Source organism: Calidris pugnax, unplaced genomic scaffold (assembly GCF_001431845.1).
Source record: "Calidris pugnax isolate Ruff unplaced genomic scaffold, ASM143184v1 scaffold144, whole genome shotgun sequence".
NCBI lineage: Eukaryota > Metazoa > Chordata > Aves > Charadriiformes > Scolopacidae > Calidris > Calidris pugnax.
Window position 1 is genome coordinate 603,242 of NW_015090911.1, and position 24,013 is coordinate 627,254.

Below are 24,013 nucleotides of genomic sequence, written 5' to 3' on the forward strand. Positions count from 1 at the left end.
TACTTGAAGGCCAGGATTAAAATAAATAAATAAATAAATGAGTGGGAGGGCTCTATTCACCTTCTCCTTAAATCCAATTTAAATCACTCTCTACAGCCCTAATCTATATCCATAATTATATCATTTCGTACAACAAGCTTGCGAGAGGTCTTAAGAAATTTATGTAGATTAAAATTCATGGGTGCCATAGTACAGATTCCATATTATTAAGATTGATTAGGACAGCTGATGCTGTGATTAAAGAAGCCAGCGTTTACTGTTGTAATTAATTAGGTATTCAGACACAACAATAACTGCAATAACAGAAAGAATGTGCTGATCCGGCAGAAAACAGAGACTGATCCTGTGTTTTATAGTCTCGTTTCACCATTTAGGGGCTGGACACCACTCTGTCAAAGACATGTTGTCCTGATGTCTCTTCCCCTACACGTCAAAGGAGCCAAGAAATCCAGCGCATTTGTGCTCTCTCCATCCTGTTTGTTGGAAAAGCCTTTTTGGTAGCATCCCCGGGGTTTGTAAATGCTTGTGTGGGACAACATATGGGCCTACTATAAAATTCATGTTGTTAATTCCTGGAAGTCAGGATTATCTTTATTATTTTCTTAATAGTCCCACCTCTAAGTCCCATCCCTAATTGAGCTGCTGCTGAGATGGGTGCTGTGCAAAAACATGATAGGAGTTATATCTGGCACTGAAGAGTTTCCACTGGACAAAGCAAAAAAGACACAGAAGACTTGGAAACGCAGAGAGGTGGAGGTGGCTGGCCAAGGTGACAAATTAATTCAACAGCACAGTCAGGACCAGACTTCCTTCCTTTTGCCTAAGGCCATAAACACATAAGTCAGGGTCAGGTTTTAAAAGCTATTAAGGCACTTAACTCCATATTTTTGGGGAGCTTAGTTTAAATCACCTTTAAAAATAAAGCTCAAGGTCTTAACTCACTTAGGTGCCTCTGAAAACATCAGCACAGAGCCTGATTTGTATTTACACCTTCTTCCAGATCAGAGAAGAAAGCACTTTGGCTCTCGAAAGGCTCCCACAACTGCCTTAAACAACCTCATTCATTATGGCTGCAGCACGATTGTTGGAAGTACATGGCATCATTAAAGTAGCTTAGACTACAATTGAAGATGGCAACTTGTTATTATATTTTTAATGAGTGCATTCCTTCACTTATTTATTTTACCAGTAAAGCGTGGTTTATGGCACGTGGCAGATTGTTACAAATGGGTCAAATAAATGTTTCCTAGTCATAATGATATTTCAGGTGCTCACTGTTGCAGTTTTGGAACTGCTGATACAAAATATGAACAGGAAAGCTCTCATCCGGAGATTTAGAGTGGACAAACACAACACCACCAAAGATTTCCTATAGCAAGTAACTTAGCCTGGGGGCTGCTGAGCCCAGGTGCATTTCCAGGGCATGGTGTATGTCTAGACTGAATGCTGTGGGGCTTGGTTTTCACCCTTCCACAGGTGCAGGCGGGTCATTCTGTTTCTGTTCTCCTGATTCACCTCCTCTCCAAACTTTTCTCCTCTGACATCTTCCTGGACTGAAATGTCAGGTGTGGGGTAAGTCAGTCCCTTTCTCTGATCTTGCCCAACATCACAGGATGGTGTCTGTTGTGATCGGGGACCAACTGGCTCGGAGCAGCAGCCTGCCCATCAGCAGATCTGCTAGCTAACTGACAAGCTAATAGATAAGGCTGTCATATTAGCATGCCGGCAACTCCTCCCCTACAAAATTAGCTTGGGTAATGATAATAATTACAGATGAAGGTTGAATCCTGTCTCTGCTGGCAATGGGTGAAATTGGTTACTGCCTGATAGATCTTTGTTGAGCCAAGGAAAATGAATTGATGTTTTTGGTTCAGTTCCTGAGACATGAGTTTCTACAGCACAGGAATTCACCTATGGGGGCCACCTTCACTGCCAATCTCAATGGTGGCTTGGAAACATGTGGGCTTGGCTGCCCACTCATAACATCAGCTAGTCCTCACCAAGGAGGGCTGGACCCCAAATAGGATATAAAGTGGATCTTGCTGTCTTGCTTGCCCAGACATACCCACAGTGTAACCAAAGGGGAGTGGGATGTCATCTGCTGCGTCGGCAGAGAGGAGAGTGTGAGCAAGTCCTGGAAGTGGTAAGCAGTCAGAAACACAAACAGTAGATGAGGTGACACGTTTATAATGTGTTATGAGCAACTGAGGGAACTTTGCTTCTATATTCCTCAGCAACCTAAGCCCAGCCCAAATGACTGAAAAGCTCGCATCCAGGAAAGCATTCCCCATCTGAGGCTTCACAAAGCTGCCATATCACCAGATCCATTTCTGGCTCTGGGCAAGCTGGACATCCCTTGGCCCAGGAGGAATGAGTTTGTTTGGGAGCTGTCGGATATTAGGGCATGTATTTCCACTTCTTCCTGGAACATCACTGGGCAGGAGACCATAGAGCAGTCCTCACTCTCTTCTGGGGGCTCTGCTCTGTGCCTCCTTCCAGTTCCCTCATTTCACTGATCCTTTGACAGCCAATTCCTTCTCTCTGTTGTTTGCTGACCTTTGCGCTCACCATTTTCTCATCTCTCTCTCCCCTTCTTTTCCCAAGGAGGCTTTATTTTTGGAGTTTGCCTTTTATCTAGTGCTCACAATGCAATCCAGTAGGGCAGGACCTGATGCTGGAGAGCCGAGTGCTGATGGTGTGAGACAGCAGAAACTGGTGCAGATGGTCTCCACTGTTATTGTACATCACGCACACACTGTTACAAAAGAGGCACTGGGCTCTGGGTGGCTAAGAAGCTTTGGCAGAAGAGCTCAGTCCCTGTTACTATGGCTAATGTGGAAACAGCAAATACCCTTGCACTGCTGCAAAGTGACTCACAAGATCATGGCACAACAGATTATGTTTTGTCCCCACTATATGTTGTGACACATTGCCATATTCAATACCTCTGCAAGCAGAAAGACTAAAGGGCAGGCGTTAATACACACACACAAAAAAAAGGGCTATATTGCCAAAGGGGCTCAGACTAGTGGAAGGGGAAATATTTACTCCTTTGTGATTCTGTCCATGCCAAAAAGTGCGCTGTGAGGCATTATGTACTGGCTGAGCTTGGAGAAAGTCAGAGCAAGGCTTGCAAAGAGTATGCCTGCAAGGATCGGTTTTCTAGTGCTACTGCATGGATCCATATGGGGGCCAGAGCCACAGAAAAAGTGAATTCCTGCAGGCAGCAGGGCTGTGATCAGAGACCTGGTGAGTAGGGACATTCGACCTACTCCTGCCTTTGGCCCAAAGCCATGGATGGTTCAGTAGCTGACTGATGCCTTGTGTTCAAGACAAAGGGAATGTTATGAAAGAGTACAGGGGAAGACAGGAAAAAAAAAAAAAAAAAGAGGTGGAACTAAAGAAACTACAGGGTAAATACAGTTACATGATATGGACCTGTTTTTATATTGCAAAGACTGTGGAGTTCTTGGGTCCTTTCAATGCAGCATCAAAAATATTATAGCTAGATAAAGAGGTGGACGTGTAGACAAACAGCACAATTAATGGGATTTATTTGGGTCTGAATGATGTGGATGTCATGCCTCTACAGATTTTGATTGTCCTGTTTTGCTGTTTTCACTCAACAAAGACCATTCTGCTACAGGATATAATGCTGGGAACCCACATTTGAGTTTTTTGTGGAGTATGAAAGAGTATCTGAGAGCAAAATTCAGGCTTTAAACAATATATTGCAAGTCATAATCATAGCAAGACTATGGTTATGTACATAACACTGCAGCACTCTTGGCCACTTTCAGAATGAGAAATATACTATAAAAGAAAGTTGTTTGGAAGATGCTGACTTTGGATGGGGACTGGCATGTTTTTTTCTTCTCTATAATTTTAGTGCAATTGCATGCTCAGCTTTATTATTTTATTTCTACCCTTACATTTAGAAACACAGACATGCAGAACCACAGGTCAGTGCCAGTAACAGATGCTACAGAGGAAAGTGTGAAAAATCCCATAATGAACAATGATGGAATAAGCTGCCCAGTGATGAAAATTTCTTTCTAACCCCAAGCAATTAGTGGCTGGCTTATATCATAAAGCATGAAGGTTTGTGTCCTTTTTACATTTTTATCCAATCTAATGTGACTGTGGATGTTCTCATTACCCATATAAATGTCTAATCCTTTTTTTTTTTTTTTTTTTTTAAATGCTGCTAAGCTCCAGGCCTCGATGAAACCTGTGGCAAGGAGTAAAGTTTTGGAGAGTGCATAAATGCTCACAAGAAGGAAGGGAGTACGATGGAGCAAACGTATGGTGTGTCCTACACCCAAACTGCTACAAAGCAACTTCCTTCCAATGTTTCCTTTTCCTTACTAGTGAGAACGGGCAGAAGTAAAATGAGAGGTGGGGGTTTGGCCTTCTGCTGTTCCCTCTACACCTCTGCTGTAACTTAGGGTGTCCCTAAGTTATTAGGAAGCTGAGGACCGAGAAAGACCACTTTATAGCTGAAGGAACATCAAGATAAATTCAAATTTTACTCAAAGCAGACTACTTGGATGTCAGCCTCTCTGCCGGCAATGCGGTGGAGCAGGACTGTCACCTTTCAGTGTGTGAGGCTGTTGGTGTTTGTGCAGGGACTTACTGTGAATTTCTGGCTGAGCAAGTCTCTCCAAAACTCAGAGAGAATCAGATTAAGGCCATTGACTTATATAATCATGGATGAAATACCTAACTGAAAGCTTTCTTTAATTACGGGGTATTTGGAGACAGTAACAAAAGCTCAAGTCATTAAGATTAATCTAGAAATATCATCTGTTCTCTGATCTCTGCAGTAATGGCTCATGGAAGATTAGCTAAAAGGAGCTAGATAAAGCAGAAAAAAGATAGAGATAGAAATGGATGAATAAACAGAGAAATGATAGACTGGCAAACAGGTAGATACTTAGATAGATGGATAGTTGAACAGATGGCTGTATTTATATAACCTTAAAGACACGGTGCTCTCTTGCTGCTGTGGCTGAGCTCACCGAGCACACTAAGGACTCCCTCCAACTTTCTGATGCCTCTGTAAGCCTCCATGAGCTCCCCATCCCTCTAAGCTGCTACAAACATGTATATGCATGCCTAACTTTTAGCACAGTAAAGCCCTTAATTTCAAGGGCCTGATTAAAGTTGAACTTGTGGCTAAATGTTTACAAGGTGGGGAAGTGGGAAATTAAAATTATCTTTTCAATACTCTTGCCATTTCTAGTCTTTCCTGTGCTAATTCATGCATTTTTTTTTCAGTGACATTTTCTGAGCAGTAACTATCTAAGACTTTTGTATTTCTACATTGTGATTTATTTTTTTTTCTTGTAGCTCATAAAGCCCCCTGTGATGTTGAATCTTCTGAGTGTCCAGGACTAGCTGAGACCAAATTTTCTCAGGGGTTTCATGAGCTTTTTGGCTGGGGCATCTGACTCATTGTTCAATTTCCTAACACACTAGATCAATCTATGAGCACCCCATGGTAAGATAGTCCTTTGCCAGCTGGTGGCCGGGATCAATTAGTAACATTTACTTAAATTTTCATTGTTATGGTTGTTATTATTAGTATGCATAGAGAAGTGGTAAGGAATGTCTTTCTAGCAGAAAGGAGAGGGCTATCTCAAAACCAGAGGATGCTGAAAAACTGTAGGTGCAGATTAAGGACTTGTAAGCTCCCGAGTTCTTGGTGAAAACAGTCTAAGAGTGTCTATGTATTCGTAAGTACAAGTATAGAGGTAGGTATGTATCCTTTAACTTTCTTCATTCATGCTTGACTGCTAGGGCTTGCAAAATCACACCTTCAGTACTGGCACCTTTTGAGTCAGTCACAGTCTGTGGGTGAAACTGAGCCTGTTCTGTGGCTGTATTAAAGGAGCTTCAGTCTCCAGGCCTGGTAAGACAACAGGCTTTGGATGCAGTGAGTGTTTTGGAGACCAGGACTTACTGCCTGTGCACATGATCTGAGATATGGAGCCGTGTGGGTCAGTAGCCATGTGTACCCTCTGGGCTTGACCTCACAGATCCATCCAGCTGCAAGGGAATCCCAACTGGTGATACCAATGGTGGGTGCTAGAGGATGCAAACAGGCTTAGCACAGCTCATTCAAGGCTAGCCAGGAGCAAGACCCTTGGGAGTACTGCTAGGAGACCTGCCAGCATGAACTGGCCAGGTCTCTGCTGAAGCAAAACGTGCTGGGTGTCCTGATTGTATTCACTAGAAGTTGTCCAGCAGATGGGCATTCAATTATTCTGGATAAAAATTTTTCACCTCCAACATGCCGTTGATGTCTTTCACCTAGATATAAGTGTATGACATCTGTAGCTGGATAAGACCTAAGTGCACCAATGCTAGAGAGTGCCTTGATGGTGTGAGATATAATCTTTCTGAGGTGGCTCATGCTCAACAAAGCCTGTGTATGAGGACAATCCCCTTAAGACTGAAGGAGCAGGCTGTGGGCACAGCACTGGTCTGGCTTACCTGGGTAAGGGTGGATGCCATTAGCAAACACGGCTTCTGCGGCGGGCTGCCCATTAGCCTGCGGCGGGAGGCCAGTGAAACCATTCACCCCAATTGGAGATGGGATGCTAGGCACAGCTGGTGCAGTTATGCCAGGAGGCGTGCTTCCACCTGCAGGTGGGAAGGACACACAAAATCAGAGCTGGAGAGAACTGGAAGCAATAAATACACAGAGAAAACTACTGGCACAACAGCTGTGACCCCCACACGGAAGCCTTCTGATAATCCAAGACACGAAAAGCCTCCCAAGCTGTCATGCAAAGAAAGGGACTCCTCTATTTGGAAAGCATTAGAGAAAGGCTTGCAAAACATTCTTCAACAGAATGAAGCTTGTGCTTGGTGATCACGGTCTCATTGCTAACATCAAGCAATAGAAGAATATAGAAACATCACCCTTCCTCCTCAGCTTTCTCCCTGGAGTATTACCTGCTTAAATTGCTAAATAAGGAGACACTTCTTTCCTAGATATCATTTAACACCAGAAACAGATTCTCAGTCCCACCTTTCTACAGCAGTTCTTCTGTTTCTCTTTGGATATGTCAGATTTGTGGACGTACCAATTTCCAGGACTATTTTGTCTATACTCTCTCATGAATACACATTTCACATTCAACTCATCCTGAACTTTCTTAGTACCAAAGAACCTTAAAAGGTTTGGCAAGCTGATTTGTAGCCAAGAGACAGCTGGTGATATGGGGTTTTTTGCTGTCACTGATTGGCCCAAACTTGACTCTGCAGAGTTTCAGCAGAGATCTCCCACTCAACGGGGGCAAAATTTGGGCTAAATTTCTCTCTTTCATAGGATCGTACTCCTCTCCTTCGTCCCGGATGCTTCCTGTTAATGCTGTCAGTTCAGAAGAACTGAGAAGAATTTAGTCTTTATGGTTTGGGTGGGATCCCATCACGCACTGGTAGAGAATTCTTAAATTTCTGAAGAGAGAATTAAATCCCCTTGCTGCCTCATTGTCTTCTCCTATGTATGTTTAAAATGACTGGGCAGTCTGCTTCTTGCAACATATTCAGGATATTTTGGAGGGCCAAAAATGATTTTTAGTAGTTATGAAATTGTATTTTTCTCTTGCTAGCTGTCGGTGGAATGTTAAACTATCTTATTTTAAGGAATAACTTTCTGAGTCAGGTTATAGTACTGATTGAAAGCACCATTTTTGCAGTAACCTCTTTTTTAAACCAATTGCAGAAATTTTCTTTACCATAGCAACATTCCACGATGGTTTGGTCCAATAACACACTTTAATGACTGCTTAAAATCTGTGTTGGTGCTTTAAGAAAGCCAATACAAATGCATGAGATATTTTAATATGTTCTGATTTGAGCAGCCCCAAAAGCAGGCAATATTTCAGCTCTTTTCTTATACCCTGAGCAGAGAAGCTGCTTCTTTCCCTTTGCTTATTTAAATGGTGTTGGCCTTTAAAAATACCCTCTGTGGAGGCACAGGGAGCCAATAGTGGCAACTGAAGTCCAAAGGCAATGCTCTTAGCATATGCCATCAGCTTGCAAATCACAAAGGCTAGTTAAAATTTTAGTTGCTTTTCTGGATCTCTCCTTTATTTGCATAGACAATGTAAGTAATTTTTTCTAAAATTGCAGCAAGGGATTTGCGCTTGCTATTTTGTGCATGTCTAAGGAGTTTAGGCATATTCATTGCAATTCTTTAATTTTCTTCTTATAAAGAACCCCCCTGGAGAGGTCAGATCTGTAGCTGGAGTAAAACTGGCATAATGCCACCGCAGAGAACAAATGGCAGTGGTGCATGCCAGTTGTGGGTTTCATGCCTGGTTTGAGATCTCTTGCTGAAGCTACACCAGTTGCAGATTTACAACATGGAGGGAGAGAAGAGAAGGAAGGAATCCTAAATGAAATTTCATTTCTAGGCTCCTGTGCAATGAACAGAGGGGCAGACCCACTGCAGACTAACTTTTCACCCTGATTATAAAAATGATGGGAGAAATGCAAAACTTGAATGAAACTTTCAGACACGTCAATTTAATTGCCTTGCAATTACAGACTGTTGTGTGAGATAAACCTGACTCCTGATGGGGAACCGTCAAAATGCCAGTAGACAGCATAAAGCCTTTATGATCTGAATTAATCACTGGGACTACCTACTGCTCACCATGGACTAGTTTAAACTACATGTCTAACTTTTGTACTGCTGAAGCCAGGTCAGATGGATCCTGTCTCTAGTCTGTTAGATTTGCCTGGATCCGCAACTCTTGAAGTACTCAGGTCCAATGGGAACCTGTGAGTCTGAATGAACTCGTGGCCGTGCCCCAAGAATCCCATTCCCCTATAGGTGGGATGCACAGAAAACCAGCTGGATTAGGAGGCCTGAAGATACCAGCATAGAGGCACTGCGCTCAGCCAATACCTCCAAAACCTCTAGGACTTCTGGGTTACTGGTCTCCTTTTTCTAGCACAATTTTTCTTTTGCTTAGGAAAGATCAAAACACTTTTTTTTTTTCCAATGTTCCAAACACTTTTTGTAATGCCTGTTTTTCAGAGGACTTTGAAATGTTTCATTTTCATTCCAAGTCAGAACAAAGATATACTTCAATGACTGGAAATCCTGCTATGAAGCAGAATGATCATTTTCCATTTGGCTTTCTGAATGCTAACAAAAGCCAGCAGGAGAATTCATGTTAGGCTTCAGATATCTCCTGGCTACTCAGAAATCGCTGCTAGTGTTGTAGGCTTGCTTGCTCAGACGTTATGTGAAACATTTTCTGTGCGCCTTATCACAAGCTTTGTGAGTGTTATAGTAATACAAGGAATCATTTCAAAGTCTAAACATTTCACCCAAGGAATAATTGTCAATGGACATTTCCACAACCCATTACAGAGGTTTTTCATGAAGGAAGCTACCCATTCAAGGTAAATCTGCAACAATGCCAAGGTGCACAGGCTTCATGATTGAAAATATGTCATAAGGAGAGTGCAAAATCTGCCACCATGAAAGAGATCAAGGGATCATCTAAACCAGCATCTTATTTTTAATAATGACCAGTCTCGGTGCTCTGGAAACTATGCAAAAAACATGAGGCTTCCTTTCCTGTATTCTGACAATAAGAGTTTAACAGTCCCCAAAAAGGCACCGGGCACATCAGAAGAGGAGCAGAACTCGCACTGAAGAAAGGTTGGGATATTTTTCATGTGCTGGATGTCATGGCAGGCACAGAATTTGGCTGTTGTACTGCTATTTACACACCTATGTCACAGAACTCGCTCATTCTCAAGACTTATTTATATGCAAAAGAGCTTGTGCTCTTTTGTGGTGAGGCCATCACAAACCACTGCCTGGATTCAGCTTTCCAGGCCCTGAGAGCATTTGAATTCCAGGCAGTCTTTGTTTGACTCTCTCTGCTCCCACCAACACAAAACAAATCTAGCTAATGCAAATATGATAATCTTTCCAGCAGCAGGTTTAAAGGGTGCACATATAATTAAGCCACTTTTCTATTTGGATTTGCAGTAGCTCCATCGACTTGTTGTTTATACATTTATCATTGTGTAAACATATATCTCGAAAACTGTGGTATAAGATTTTTGAGTCAAGCGCTTTTCCTTGGCTCTCCAAAGTTCATGTGGAATGAGATCGGCCTTTTTCTCCATTTTTTTTTTCTCCTTCATATTCTAATGCAAGCAAAGGAAAAGATACGTATCTGATCAGTAGCTGCTGACAGCTGTTCCCAGCTACGGACTGCAAAGAGATGCTAAACTAAGCGTGGACAAGGAGGTTTTCTTTGGCAGACAGGTTAGCCGAGCTCAGCTCATTAGGAAGGGCCCCCAAACCTCTACTGCTGTGGTGCCTGGTCTCACTGCCACCCATTTCTGAGCCAGGAGGCATCTTTCCTGGCTACTTTGTCAGACAGCCTTTTTCTGCTCCAGATTTCTCCATGTTTGGCAATGTAGCTACCTCTTTCCTCTCTTACTGCTCTGCTTTGCAGGAGTCCCAGCCCCTGCTCTGCCCAGTGCTGCAAGCACCAGAGCTGGCTCAGGCAGAGCTTGCTCCTCTCATGTCTCACCCCAAACCTTTGTCAAGCCAGTCCTCTCCAGGCCAGCTTGATGCTTCCAGGTTCACACACGGGCACTGGCATATTTCTGAAAACAGTCCCATCCCCAGTGCCTCTCAGAGGAACAACCTGCATCACCCTAGGGAGAATTTTAACCCCATCTCTCCCTTAGAAAGGGTCCTCCAAACATGTACCTTAGAGTGCTCTGCTTCCCTACCAGAGTCCGTGGTATGTTGCAAAGCTGTCAAAATTCTCACTTCTTTCCTCCCACGGTTTGGCCTCACTTTCCCTGCTGCCCTACTTCCCTGCTGATAGGCCACGTGCTGCTACAAGACTGCCAGCCCTGTCAGTTCCTTGGCTTGTTCCTCCTCAAATGGTTTCCTTCTGCTTCAAGCCCCAGGAAAGCCAGTGTTGTTTCCTCCTCATCGTCCTCCTCCTTCCATCTCTGTACACTGGATCACACACTGAAGCTCCTAGCATGGGCTTCTTGTGACACCTCACATCCTGGCCAGATCCTGGCAGCCCTTCACTGATTACCTGTCTCTGTTCCAGAAACCCTCTCACCAAACACTTGCATTCCAGGTAGCACCAGAAGTCTTCCATGAGTACCTTCTGCTCTGTTTCACAGTAGGGAAAAGGCTTATGTGTCCCAAAGACATAGCTCATCTTGTTAATGATATTGAGTCTCACCACAAACCTTATTATGTTTGTCTTTGGACCAGCCTGACTGTGATAGCACCAGCACTGACCCCTTGGACCTCTACACGCACCACCATGCAGGTCACTGGGGGATGTTTTGTGCCATTTGTGCTCAGAGCTAAAGGAAAGTTGTGTGAGGGATAAGGCTGAGAGGAAAGGGTCAGGGTTGGGAGCCCAGTGCCTTCCATGCCAGCACCCTTCCTCCTCCCCAACAAGACCTTTGCATCCCAGCTCTGGTGGATCTCAACCCTCTGGCTCTCCTTACCCACCAGTCAGTGCCACTCGGCATGGGGCACAGCTAGCCCAACAGCCCACTGTTGCTTGGACTTTGCCCTTAGAGCTATTTTATGACACGGAAGCTGACCCCCAGCTGGGCCCAGCCCTGACAGAGGTGGTAACAGCCTTCCTCTGCCCCTTTTCCAGGCCACAGAAAGATCTGATTGACTCTACCCCTCACCCCTGGTGGCCTTCAACAGCAAGACCAACATTTCTGTAAACACCCACTGGGGCTGAACATGTCCACAAACATGTCCTGCCAGGTCTCCACTGGGATGTGGCCAGATATTCCTGCCCCTCACCCTCTCCGTGGGCCGCCACCCCTGCCTCCAGCGCCTTACCTGAGGTTGGTGTCATGGGGGCGGCCGCCAGGCCGTTCATGTTCAGAGCCGCCATCTGTTGCATCTGGGCGGCAGCAAAGGCTGCCATGGGGTTCAGGTAGCCACCCTGCGCCACGGAAGCCATGATCGCGGCTTGCTGCTGCATCAGCTGGAACAAAGAGAGCAGGGAAAAAATATCACGCAGTCACCAGCAGGACAGCCCACAGCACCTGCACCGGGATGGGGACCCAGTGAGGGGGTGAGGCATCCCTCTGTCCGGAGATGTCAGCTCACCACGCCTGTGGTACCCCCCAGCCTTGGCCTTCCTTCTTGCTATAGGGGTTGGAGGGCAAGAGCATCTTTGCATCTTGAGGCCTTTATGGTCCCCAACCCAACAGTGTGTTCCCCAGTGTGATGGTCTCCCATAAACTGGACGCAGTCCTCTGAATACCTGGCCCTTTTCTGATGTGAAAGGCAGAGAAAAAACATTGTAAGTTCTTGAGCAGAGAGGTTTCATGTCTTACGTCGCTTCTTAGAAAGCACTGGTGGATGCTGATAGGAGACCAATGTATGTGGAGCGGTGAGGAGGGGGATCCCCTCTCCAGAGCAGCAAGCTTAGCTAGTTCTCTGGGGATAACCAGATTTGTTTTAATCTGTCAATGCCAAAAATATTTTTTTTTTATGCTGCTGGGAGGCCACTGATGGGCACTGAGCAAAACCATGACCAAACCTTCTAAACAGATTACAGCACCTATTTCTAGCACAACCAAGCAGAGACTCCCAGAAGAGCTATACAAGAGAAGGGACGTCCCCTCCCTTAGCAAGATAATACTGTGTAATGGGAAACCCTTTCTCTGTGGTTTTGACCTGGGATGACTTCCTAAATTTTATTTTTTTTTTCCAGAAAGTGATCAAAATGCTCCTTCTTTTAGGGGACCTACAGAAGGCAGAAATGAGGAACCCAGGCTGTTTTTTCAGGCATTTGGGTGTAAACATTTTGGAGCAGAAGGGTGGTGAATTGTTATGCATGCCGGAAATGCTTCTTACATTAAAACAAGCATCATCAGACTTTACTATTATTATTTTACACTCTCAGCCTAGTACACAGTTGTTACAGTTTATGTGTTCCGTACGGCTGCAGTGGTGTGAAGGAGCTGTGTGAAGAGCCAGAAGAGGTATGTCTGAGTCTATGTCCATGTCTAACCCCCCACTAGAAACTGACGTTGGATGCTTAGAGAAAGTGTGGGGGAAAGAGGATGAGTAGAGAGAGAAACCTCACTCTGCTCATTCTCTAGCCACCAGTAATATGTGACTTGATGGTAATAGTGGAGAAGGAAACTGTTTTTCTGTAGTGATTTTAGAAGTGGCTCATGTCTTTGCTGTCTCCAGAACTGGAGTATCTTTGTTTTGCTGCTCTCTGTGATTTCACTCTATCATCTCCCATCAGGGAATCACCCTCTGATGGTGTTGTTTAAGTACACAAGACACGCTTCTCACCATTAAACAGACCTCAAAAGTCATGGCAAGAAGCAGACTGTTCCCTACTGTTTGGTTTAATAAAGAAATATTCGCTAGATTATTGGTGTTCATACATGTACACACCAATAGAAATCCTTGAAATCACTGTGCTGGTCCAAATGCTGAAACTTGCCTTGTCACCATCCGTAAAGAGACTGAAGGATGCTCTGCCCCTGACCTGCTGTGTAACCATGCACAAGTTGTGTAAACTTGCCTTGGTTTCTCCAGTGACAAAATGGGACACAGGATACCGGCCTCCCCATGCAGGAGTGCCTTCAGATCTACAGATGAAAAGTGCTGTGCTAGAGTTGAGTACTATTATTTTTTGTAGCCTGATGCAGACTGGTGGCAAGGTGGTGGCTTTCCCTTTGATTGTTAATTACCCTTTTTTATTATACCCCGCGTAAGACACTTTCACATTTTAATTAGTGATATCCTGTTCTTTGTAATTACTGATGGAGTGATTAGGCAATCTTTTCTATTATAGGACAATGCTGATATTCCCCTTTAAGGAGTACATTTTTTTCTAGACATCATTTGAGTTTATTCTCCAGAGGCACTGAGCAGGTGATTTTAGTAAGTATGCCAATGAAGTGAATGAGGAAGGGGGAATCCATCCATCTTTAACACTGGATTGACTCCAGTGCTGAGTGTGCTGACCCATGTCTCATTTTCTGTGCTGGGTATTTTCACCTGGGGACAGCTGAGTATATAACTGGCCATTCGCAGAAATGATGGCCAAGATCTGTGCCTATAGGAAATACCTAACTCTGCTGATCAAAGTAACATCTCTCTGAGATGGATGCAGTTGCAAGGGCTGGGAACAGCCCCAGTCTGGTCTTTGCTTGCTTTTCTCTGTGATCCTCCAGAGCTGCATGAACAAATCCACCTCAAAACATGGAATGACATATTCCCAGTCGTGTGTGTGCCCTGGTCAGTCTGGCTGGCACATAACAGCCTGGTATTTGTACCAGAGACCTCCTAGGGCAGGCAGGGAACTTCTTCTGGCATTATCCTTTGTCACATTTGGTAAACTCGATACAGATGGGGTTTCCTCTGAGCTGGTCATCTATTGTGGTCTATGTGACAACAGGCAAAGGAGCCTAAACCAAGATTCATCTCTCCCTTCTGTCCCCAAATGCCTCTGGGCAGATGAATCGCACCTTTGTTTCTCCCTGTTGACTATATGTGGAGCCCCAAGTGATCAGTTCAGCTGCATGTACCAACACAGTCAGATGAAATCATTCCCACTCCTTACTTGGCCAGTGGCACATATTTTTGGACCCTCTAAATGGTTCCCCATCATTTAAAAGAAAAGCGCTAATCCTTTTTTTCATTTGTATTTCACCTGTGCTGCAAGAGAAACAGGGCCCTATCTAAAATGTGCTGCATTGCCAATGGTAGTACAAATGATTGTGCTGCTCCAAAGACAATCTCCATTTTGCACTCAACTGAGCTAGGCAATCACTTATGGCATTATTTATAGCTTATGCAACTTTTTTTCCTGCTTATGGATGTCTCTAAGCTATTCAGAGTTAACTCCATAATGGCAGGTGCTCCTCCTGGTTTGCAAACCAGGTAACCTGAGGATGTGGCTTCCTGTGCATTCAGAGGGCTTATAAATTTGCTCTTGGCTACATGCATGCTCCTTTTGCAGTGTGATGTCATTAATACGTTTCTGTCAGATCTTCAGAAAGATCGTTTTCTTTCTGTCTCCCTATGAGAAGAACAAGATGATCCTAATCTGCTGATTAGTGCTGAAGGTGCAGGGTCTGCAGCCCGTAGCCTGGTGGGTTTCAGTGAAACAGTTGCTTAAAACTGGCCATACTCCCAGAGAGACTGAATTTAGAGCTTGAGGAGCAAAGAGGTTAAATTTAGCTTAGAGTGAAAAAGCTAATGCAGTAAAACTGAGGCCCTAACCTGTGATTTGGGAAACTAGATTCAGTTGCTTCTGCTACAGCAGGCATCCTGCAGGGAGCAGCCACCCCACTTCTTTTATGCTCAGTGCTCTGGGGGTACTCAAGATGCCTCAGAGACCTGGAAATCCCACTGGCATAGTGAAATGAACTGGAGACCTGTACTTCATGACCCAGAGTACACCTCACTGCAGCCTTCAGAGCCAGACCATGGGGTAGACCAGGGTCTTCTCCAGCACTGGAAGGAGCGTAGGATCCCATACCTGAACACAGCCCTATACCCCAGCTAACTGGCTTTGCTTCCTTTGCTAGAGAGAGGACCTCAACCATATCTCAGCCACATCTGGTCATCACAGCCCTTGGCAACCCTCCCGCCACCCTTCTGCTGTCATGTTCCTCATTCATGCCCTTCTGTCCCTGGTTGCAGCTGCTCAGGGATAAGTGTTAAAGGAGAAGGGGGGGAGGTCCTTCCCAGCTGCTGATGGCCACAGCCTGGCCAAGTGCAGCGGCATCGCAGGGGTGGGAGGATGGAAACTTGGTCACCTTGAAAGAAGCTGATGGTATAGACCTACCTCCTTCCCCGAGGGTGGCTCCAGGGAAATTTACAAAAGAAGGGCAAGTCCTGTAAAGGTCACCAGTCTCCCTTACAAAACCTCTGGGGCATTCCAAGGGAGCTCAAATAAAAGTCACCCCACTCCTTCCCCAGCTCCCCCTGAAGACAAATGTCCCATCCACTCTCCTTTCACTTTGAAAGAGGCCCAGTATATGGTCCCAGTTAATAAAGCTGTAGAAAGTGAGGCAGTGACCCCACCAGAGGCAAATCAATAGCAGCAGGGCCCCTGGGTATTGTGTACTTTAAAATATGCCATTTGAAATGCAGATTTTCCCTGCCTGGGTTGGGGCCACAGAGCACTAATCAGAAAGGCAGCAGCCTTATTATCTCAGACTGATCCAAGGGGACGGAGAGGAGCTTTTTCCTTCCTCAGCTGAAAGGACGTATTTCCTTTTGCCTCTCTTACTTAGTTGGCATGATCTTTACTTCAGCACTTAGAGCTTTTTCCCATCCAATTTTATAGATTTGTTCCCTCTTTCCTCCAACCTGGTTGTCACTATTGCTCAAATATTTATCTTCTGAGGAGACCTGGAGATGCTACCAAACTGGTTCCTACACATGGGCATCACCTCAAGAGTTACGAGCCTGCAGTCCACATCCCAAGGCTTAACAAATGATGGGGCAGTTGGAGAGGCACTGGTAAGGCCACCCAAAGTATGGGCAGGGGTGGTAGTGATGGCTGATCAACAGAGAGAGAAATGGGAGGTTTCAACTCATACCTCAACTCACACACCTTATTTCTACCTCAAGTATAGCCAGCTCTGTCATCAATAGATGAATAGACACCTCACATCCTATATGATGTGCATGGGAGATTAAAATAGAAAGCCAGCAAAGGATGAGGTTTTGCAGCACAGATGTGTCAATGCAAGAGATTGCTGATGCACCTCTCCCTCTCCATGTCTCACCACTGCCTTTGCACCAGGACAGATGCACACCTGATGCTGCTGAGGACCAGCTCTGTAGCAATACCAGAGGAGCTTTAACCGCACAGCACAAAATCACAATGCTTACTCCTACTTTTTCTACCAAAAGTGGTTCCCCCGTGTGGTCACTGTCAATCTAGAGGCATGGGGTGAGGACATGTGGCCAGAGATGGGGTTGGGAATAAGATGGCTGCCTCTGGCATCGACTGACCGTTAGAGAGCAGGGCCATGCAACTGCACGCAACAAAAGGAAATATTATCCTTTTCTTACTGGAGGAACAGGTGCACGGAGAGATGAAGTGACTTACTCAAGGCCAAAACCTCCTGCTAGCAATAGGACAAGGATGCTACAGCTTGCCTTCCACAGCCCCCCCAAGAAATACATGTGAAACTGAAGAAGGGGAAGAGATGAGGGAAGGATTATTTCTGACGCAGTCTTTTTGAAATAGCATGATCATTGCCCTTGCAGAAAGCTTACTCTGAACGATCTGATGACCTTCTCATTTTTTTTTCAGTGTTATTTTCTATCCTTGTCTCTGCACCACATGACGTTTTGTTTGACTTTTCATATTCTTCATTCAGTAATAATAATAAAAGTACTAACAGCATCCCACGCTTCCCACCTCTAACGATCTATACAAACACTTAGCTAATTAATCCTCATGGTATCCCTGTGATAGAAAGAGGTAAGTAAAGTGATCAATCAAGCAGTAAGAGGACTCATATTTTGTAAAATCACAGAATTGACAAATTCACATCTGTTTTACATAACTGACCATTGGGAAATAAGCCCAAAAATATCTCCCAAGCCTTCAAACAAACACAAGATATTCTGTAAAAAAAAATCAGAATTGTCCTTCAGACATTTTTTTAGTGTGCCCTTAGAAACAAAAATTTCTGTTATGAAAATTAAATTTAATTAAGATTTTTTAAAAAACTTAACAAATCTGCAACACCTGGATTCATGTGCTTTAGTGTCTTTCCAAAGTCTGATACACAATAGTTTGGATTTCTATCTTCCTGAGAACTGTGGGAAAAAACCCAAACCTAAAAAAAAATAAATATGTATATAGAACCCAAATCCAAGTGTTCATTATTTCCAAATTATCAGGGAGCTGATGATCAGAAAAATGGTATTAGCCCTGCTAGAAAATATTATGGCTTCAAAACAGCTTCTTCTTCTGGAACAGATCAGAACGAATGATTTACATAACAGGTAGTATTTACCAAATATACTATCCCATTTTCATCATTTAAATATAATAACTATTATGTGCAGAATAGAATCTATATTCAGTAAATTTTCCCTGATTTCGTAGGGCTAGCTGAATTTTTTTATGTATCTTTCCAAAATAATTTCACAGTGTGAAATGAATAAATATTGGAGGAACCAATTTTTCCCTTCAGCACTACCTCAGATCATTTAGCAAAAATATCCTTTCATCTCCACAGGAGCTGGGACAGGGAGGCAGAGGGGGGCACCTCGACTTCTATGGTCAGCGTGGCGGTCACTGCTGCCCTGACTTCCCAAGGTGACCACTTATGACGATGACTGAGCTCTACGCAGGGCTGGATGTTCCCATATTTGTTGCAGCTTTTGTCTGCAGTTCAGGAGCCGCAGCCATTTGTACTTTTTCAGAGTGAAGGGATCTGGGATTTACTGATGGGAAAGGACTTGTTCTGGGCTGGAGAGCAAATGCTACCGTTGCCTACGTTGCCCCTGTCCCCATCTGTCTATTTTTACTCACTAAGTCTACGCCTGTCCCCTGCTGCAGGATGCAATCAGTGCCATGGCTGGAATTTGGCCAGGAGACCGTGGCTAACACTCCCACCCCATTTTTTATGCAAACTTGATTTATGACTTTGATCTTATTTTAAATAATTTAAAAATTAAATAATTTATACAGTATCTGTCACTTTCCAAGGCTCCTTCCTTTGTTCTTGCTTTGCTCTCTTGCATTTTCCCATCTCCCCAACCCTTTTTGGTCTGTGCACGTTTCCCTTTCTGCATGGTGGGGCAGCAGTGACATGAGACAGCCACTAACTATTTGCCACTTTCTTCATAGAAAGAAGACATGCAGGAGCTTATACCACTGTTGCTTATATGGGCTGGGACTATACTACCACCATTCATGGTCTGGTTTGACTTTTACTGCTCATGATTTGGACTTGGCCACTCCATCTCTTACCAGGGAGTAAGAAGGCGTGCTGTGCTGCTCTGAGCTGGTTCGTTCTTGACTGGCAGCAAATCAAAGATGGTGCCACCTAGCATCAGTCTCCTTCTCTCCAGGCTGTACCTCAAGCTGGCCTTAACTCAGACAGCAGAAATAACTATCAATACCCAGCTGATGTAGATCCACAGTAATCTGACAACACAAAGGGCTGGTGCCCTACACATGAGTCAACTAAACTAAAAAATTGTCCCATGAAAGAGGGAGTTAAATGAGTATGGAAAGATATTGCAGAAAAAAACCAACTAAACAAACCAAAAAAAACCCCTGAAACAAATTAGTATAGGGGCACTGGGAGCTTTAGGGAGCCATGAAGCCTGACTTGCCTTGAGCTGCATACAAAAGAGGTGAGGTGTGTCCAATGTGACTTCCTATGTCACTGAAACAGCACACAGAGCCAGTGCCAAGCTTTGGCTGGTCTGCTTGATGGTGGCACATGAGGAGGGGAGGCAAAAACCACACACAGAGGAGAACCTTCTTTGCTTCCTGATTTTTTTTTTTTACTTCAGTATCTGAGGCCATGTGGCTGCTGAACCCAAGGACTAGTTGCTTAGCCCAGAGAGGCTGTCGCTGCTACCAAGGTTAAAGTGGCTTAAGCTGAGGTCGAGTGGCTTGGCAGCAGTGGCAACAGGGAGTGAACTGTGACATGGCCATTTGCTGAGCTGCAAACAGGGTAACTTAAAAAGGAGCCAGGGCCCAAAGCGGTCCTGGTGGCAACACTAACAACTACCACTCAAACACTGATGGGCTGAGACCCTCGTCGCCTCTCCTCTGAGGTGGTGTTGGATTTGCAAATCCACGGCTGCCCACTAATCTCTCACACAGCTGAATTGTGTGGGTTTCTCCTGCACTGACCACCTTGATGCATGGAGACCTTTCTGCAGGAGGTAATCCAGTCCCAGTGATGTGCATGCTGCCTCTTTGGGGGAAATTCAGCAAGAAACTGCTACCTAGGGGACTTGGCAACCTCCTCCATAGGGACAGACCATTAGAAACTACTGATTAACCAGCTCTCATGGGATTACTTGGGAGCTCTTATATGGAGACATCAGTCAAGACTGCAGTGGGATAGCTGGGAGAAAAGGTTATGAGTACAAATCAGAGAGCTTACTGTCTCATGCTAGTCCTGGCCTTACTACTAAGCACTGAGACAGTTCTTAAAATTGTGTTACCATCATACCCCTGCGTGAAAACTCATGGAGAGAAAGCACCAGAGAGAGACGTGTCCCTGAGGGAGAAGGGAAAACAAGTAAGTCTGATCATCAGCTTTACTTGTACATGGGCAAATGAGACCAGGGGATCAAACACTTCAACCAAAGTCACAGGAGCTGCTGGTGGCATTGGCATCAGCTGTCACTGCTGTTCTGCTCCAGCGTTTTCACTGATTCACCTTCCCTCCTCTTGACTTGCCTTTAGCTCTTCAGCTTCAGTTCGGGCTGAATAAAACTGCTCCCCCTTTCCCTCATCCCCTATCGATCTCTCCATCTCCCACTGGCATTTGCGAGGTGCCAATCACCCTGATATCTAAGAGCCAGCACTCCAAGGTGGATTAATCGGGACCGAGGGAACGTCACAGAGCCTCGGCGCTCCCTTCCTTCCCTTTTGTGTGAGACTGTGAGATTAAGCAGATAGGAAAAGACACAGATAGGGAGGCTGATTGAGAGACAGCATCTGAGCACGCTCTGGGTCTACAGGCACCACATGGAAATGTGATCCCATCGTTTAGACAGCTCTGAAGTCCCCAGGGTAATTGGTGTCACCAGCTTGTCATATCCAATGGGTCAAGATCTAAAACTTATTCTTTCCCCCTTATTAGCATATTTACCATAGGAAAAAACAATAGAAAAAAAAAAGAGGATGGGTCCAATTCTGCTTTCACAGAAATCAATAGGAAAAATATTCATTAGTTTCAAGTGGGGTGGGAGCAGACCCAGGAATTGTTCTCACTTCTTCAGAGATAGATCCTCACTCACACCCTTACCCTCACACTGTCCTGTGTTATCTAGTGAGAAATAGACGGAGGGAACTTTCCTGATGTAAAGGTGCAGACCTCATCCTCTTTTGTATCAGTATAAACCTGAGATAACTTTATTATCATGGCAATTAGAATTAGTCTAGATTAAAAATGATGCAAGGAGAGTTTTCAGTCCAGGGAGTCAGGATAGTGGTGTCTTTACCACCTCTCCAGCTGCCTGATCAATGCCTATAGCATAACTCTGGAACTGCATCTCCTGCCTGACAACCTCTGCAGATGTTTGCCCCCAGCTGCCCATGGGTTGCCTCCTGTTAATTCCTCTGGTACATGGGTCACAGATGCTGCATCCCCCTGCCAGGCTGCTGGCCACTGGCCTCGGCTCAGCTGTGATTTACTGTCTCTTTTCCCCCCCCTGCAACCTTCCCCAGCCAGGAGGACAGTTAAATACAGCCAGGCTGGGGAAGGGACAGCTCTTCTGTTGTGTGAGAAGAGGACTAGTGGACAAAGGATGTGGCAAAGATTATCTTTGATTGGGAAGAAAAATGAATAGGGAAAAATTGAAGGAAGAATGGAATTTTTCTAGTGGGAAGGGAATAACAACAGTTCAGAATAGCAACAGGGGGTACATACTGACTTTGTATGGCCCATTCAAAGGGCAGGCTGGGTTGTACCAAGTGTCCAGTGAGGCACATGACACTCAATGGAGGACAGAAATTTCTATGCTCTCACGTTAGAAAAAAATAATCATGTGGATATGATGGGAAGCCCATTGTGCCAACATACAAGAGGGAAATTGGCAGGGAAAAAAAGCAGAGCCTTGTGGTTGGTGTGCTGGAGGGAGTACGGGTACGCTGGAATGTGATTCCTGAGATGGCCCTGTACCACCTAATGCAAGTCATTTGGTTTCTCTTATTCAGAAGATGTTACTCTGGAAAATGGAATGAACAGTACTTGCCTCCTGCACACAAATCCAGCACAGAGTACAAGAGGGCCACATTTTACCACCACATGGGTGAAATTCCTAGATGCACCGTCACCGCCTGCAAATGTTCCTGTTTATTTTGCTCCAGAGAAGGCAGCCAAAGTCACCTGGCAATACTGTGTCTGCCTGCTGCAGGGATCGCCTCTACCTTCCTCTGAACTATCTGGCAGAGACCGAGTTACCTGAACTTGATCTTGTCTTGCAGGTCCTTGTTAATTGTAGCCTAAGGAAAGCCTACTTATGCCAGAGGCATCCATTTCAGGGCTTTGTCAGGAGCCCAGCTCCCTGCACAGACACTTTTCCACAGGGACCCAGGGTCCAAGTCAGATATGTAAGTAGGATAACAGAAGTTAGGCAGTGCAACACTGCTTTAAATACCAGATGTGTTTTCCCAGTGTACTTAAGTCATACTCTTTTGAGGAATCATGATAGTGTGTCTGCATATGTCTGTTTGTCTGTTTTAGTATTATTGAGCATACTTTCATGAACCTGAAAGAATTTCTGTCAAAAGCTGCCATTTTACACAGTGACCACTCCAAAGACACCCCCAACGACCCATGGAACAGCAGGGGTCTGGCCAAATGGAGCAGAGGACCATCTCCCCACTTCATCCCAGTCTGTGTGGCCTCTAGCAGAGGAGGGCCAGAAAGGTATTTGTGCCCTCAAAAACCTTTTATAGCACCAGATGGTGCTGACATGGAACAGAGAACTAACATGAGCTGAATTCAAGGCCTATTTTATCCTAAACTCTAATGCTAGCTGTGTTTGGATTTGACAGCAATAGCTTAGACCCTATAGGAAATGTCTTGCATGGATACACACATGACCATAGCTTGGTTACTGCTAGAAGCAGGTATTGCACCTCTGAAGGAGATGTCCTCTCCTACCCCAGATAGCATGGCTCAGTTTGCTCCCATCATTTAACTGGTTTAATGGAGAAATCACTGGTTCCTCTTCTGCTCAGTTTTTCTTCTGCTCATGTGTGCTTTGTGCCATTCTAGGTGTTACCCCTGTTCCCGTGAACATGCGTAGAGCCAGTGTCTATACTTACTGCCTGTGCATAGGCGCCATACGCTCCAAACTGGATGGCCATGGGGTTGAACATGCCCATTTGTCCTGCCATTTGCTGCATGCGCCTCATTGTACGCTCTTTATCTGTATCCGCAAACTTCACCACCAGGCTTGAAGAGGCTCCCTGCAGGACAGGAGACGAAAGGAGACACAGAAGTGACTTAACCAGATACACATTGGCTCATGCAATCCACCCAACAAGCACAGATCTGGTAGTGTGGGATTCAAGTGATGTTGATTTTTCCCAATCAACCTCTCAGGCCTTTTGAGTTGGACCTTTGCAAGAGACTGAGAGCACCAGGAAGGAAGCAAAAGACCTGGAGGGTGAAAAACTGAGGCCAGCAGCTCAGTTCCTAGTGTGCTCCAAAATTCAAACTCCCAGGCTGTCATTAATGTTCTCTCTGCAAAAGCTGTTGCCTTATTCTTTCAACATATAGAAAACCTTCTGGCCCATTAGGTTGTCCTCATCAGAAGACAAAGAGATGGACTCAGTGAGGCAAAATGTGGAAGCTTTTGGTGGGTGAATGTGGTGGGATTTGTGTACTGATTTATTTTGATGGAGTGTGTCAGCTCTGTGCATGGCAGACCCCTTGAGCTGGATCACTCTTTCACACCATTGTGTCCTGTAACCCTCATGTCCAGCAAGAAATCCAGCCTTGGATACAGGATTCAGTAGGCTGGGCAGGGTGTACATCTCATCACCAAGCAACATCTCCTCAGCACTGTTAAATTAGGGGTGTAAAAATATTACCTGATGGACCTGAGTTTCCTCTCTGTGAAGATTTAATATTACAATTTTCTGGCTGAGTTTTACAGTGTTTAGATTATGTCTGCACTCAACACTGGTGCAGAAGTCTGTGAAAAATGTAGAGCTTTTGGGAAGGAAAGAAATCCCTCTCCTCTCCAAAATCAGATGAA

General features: G+C 44.8%; 1 protein-coding gene across 11 annotated transcripts in view; it reads right to left on the minus strand.

Moving 5' to 3' along the window:
- The window catches only part of CELF4 (CUGBP, Elav-like family member 4), a 736,913-nt gene that overhangs the window by 58,586 nt on the left and 654,314 nt on the right, over nt 1-24,013 (minus strand). For 10 of the 11 annotated variants that reach the window (XR_001412848.1, XR_001412847.1, XM_014949395.1 and 7 more), the window contains exons 6-8: nt 23,076-23,219; nt 11,885-12,032; nt 6,499-6,648 (exon numbers count right to left, since the gene is read on the minus strand). Coding sequence is in view for 9 of the 11 variants with exons in the window: in XM_014949395.1 (XP_014804881.1) it covers nt 6,499-6,648; nt 11,885-12,032; nt 23,076-23,219 (442 nt within the window). In the remaining 2 variants the exon portion in view is untranslated. The remainder of the gene's footprint in view (nt 1-6,498; nt 6,649-11,884; nt 12,033-23,075; nt 23,220-24,013) is intronic. The other variant, XM_014949393.1, reaches the window with a different exon arrangement.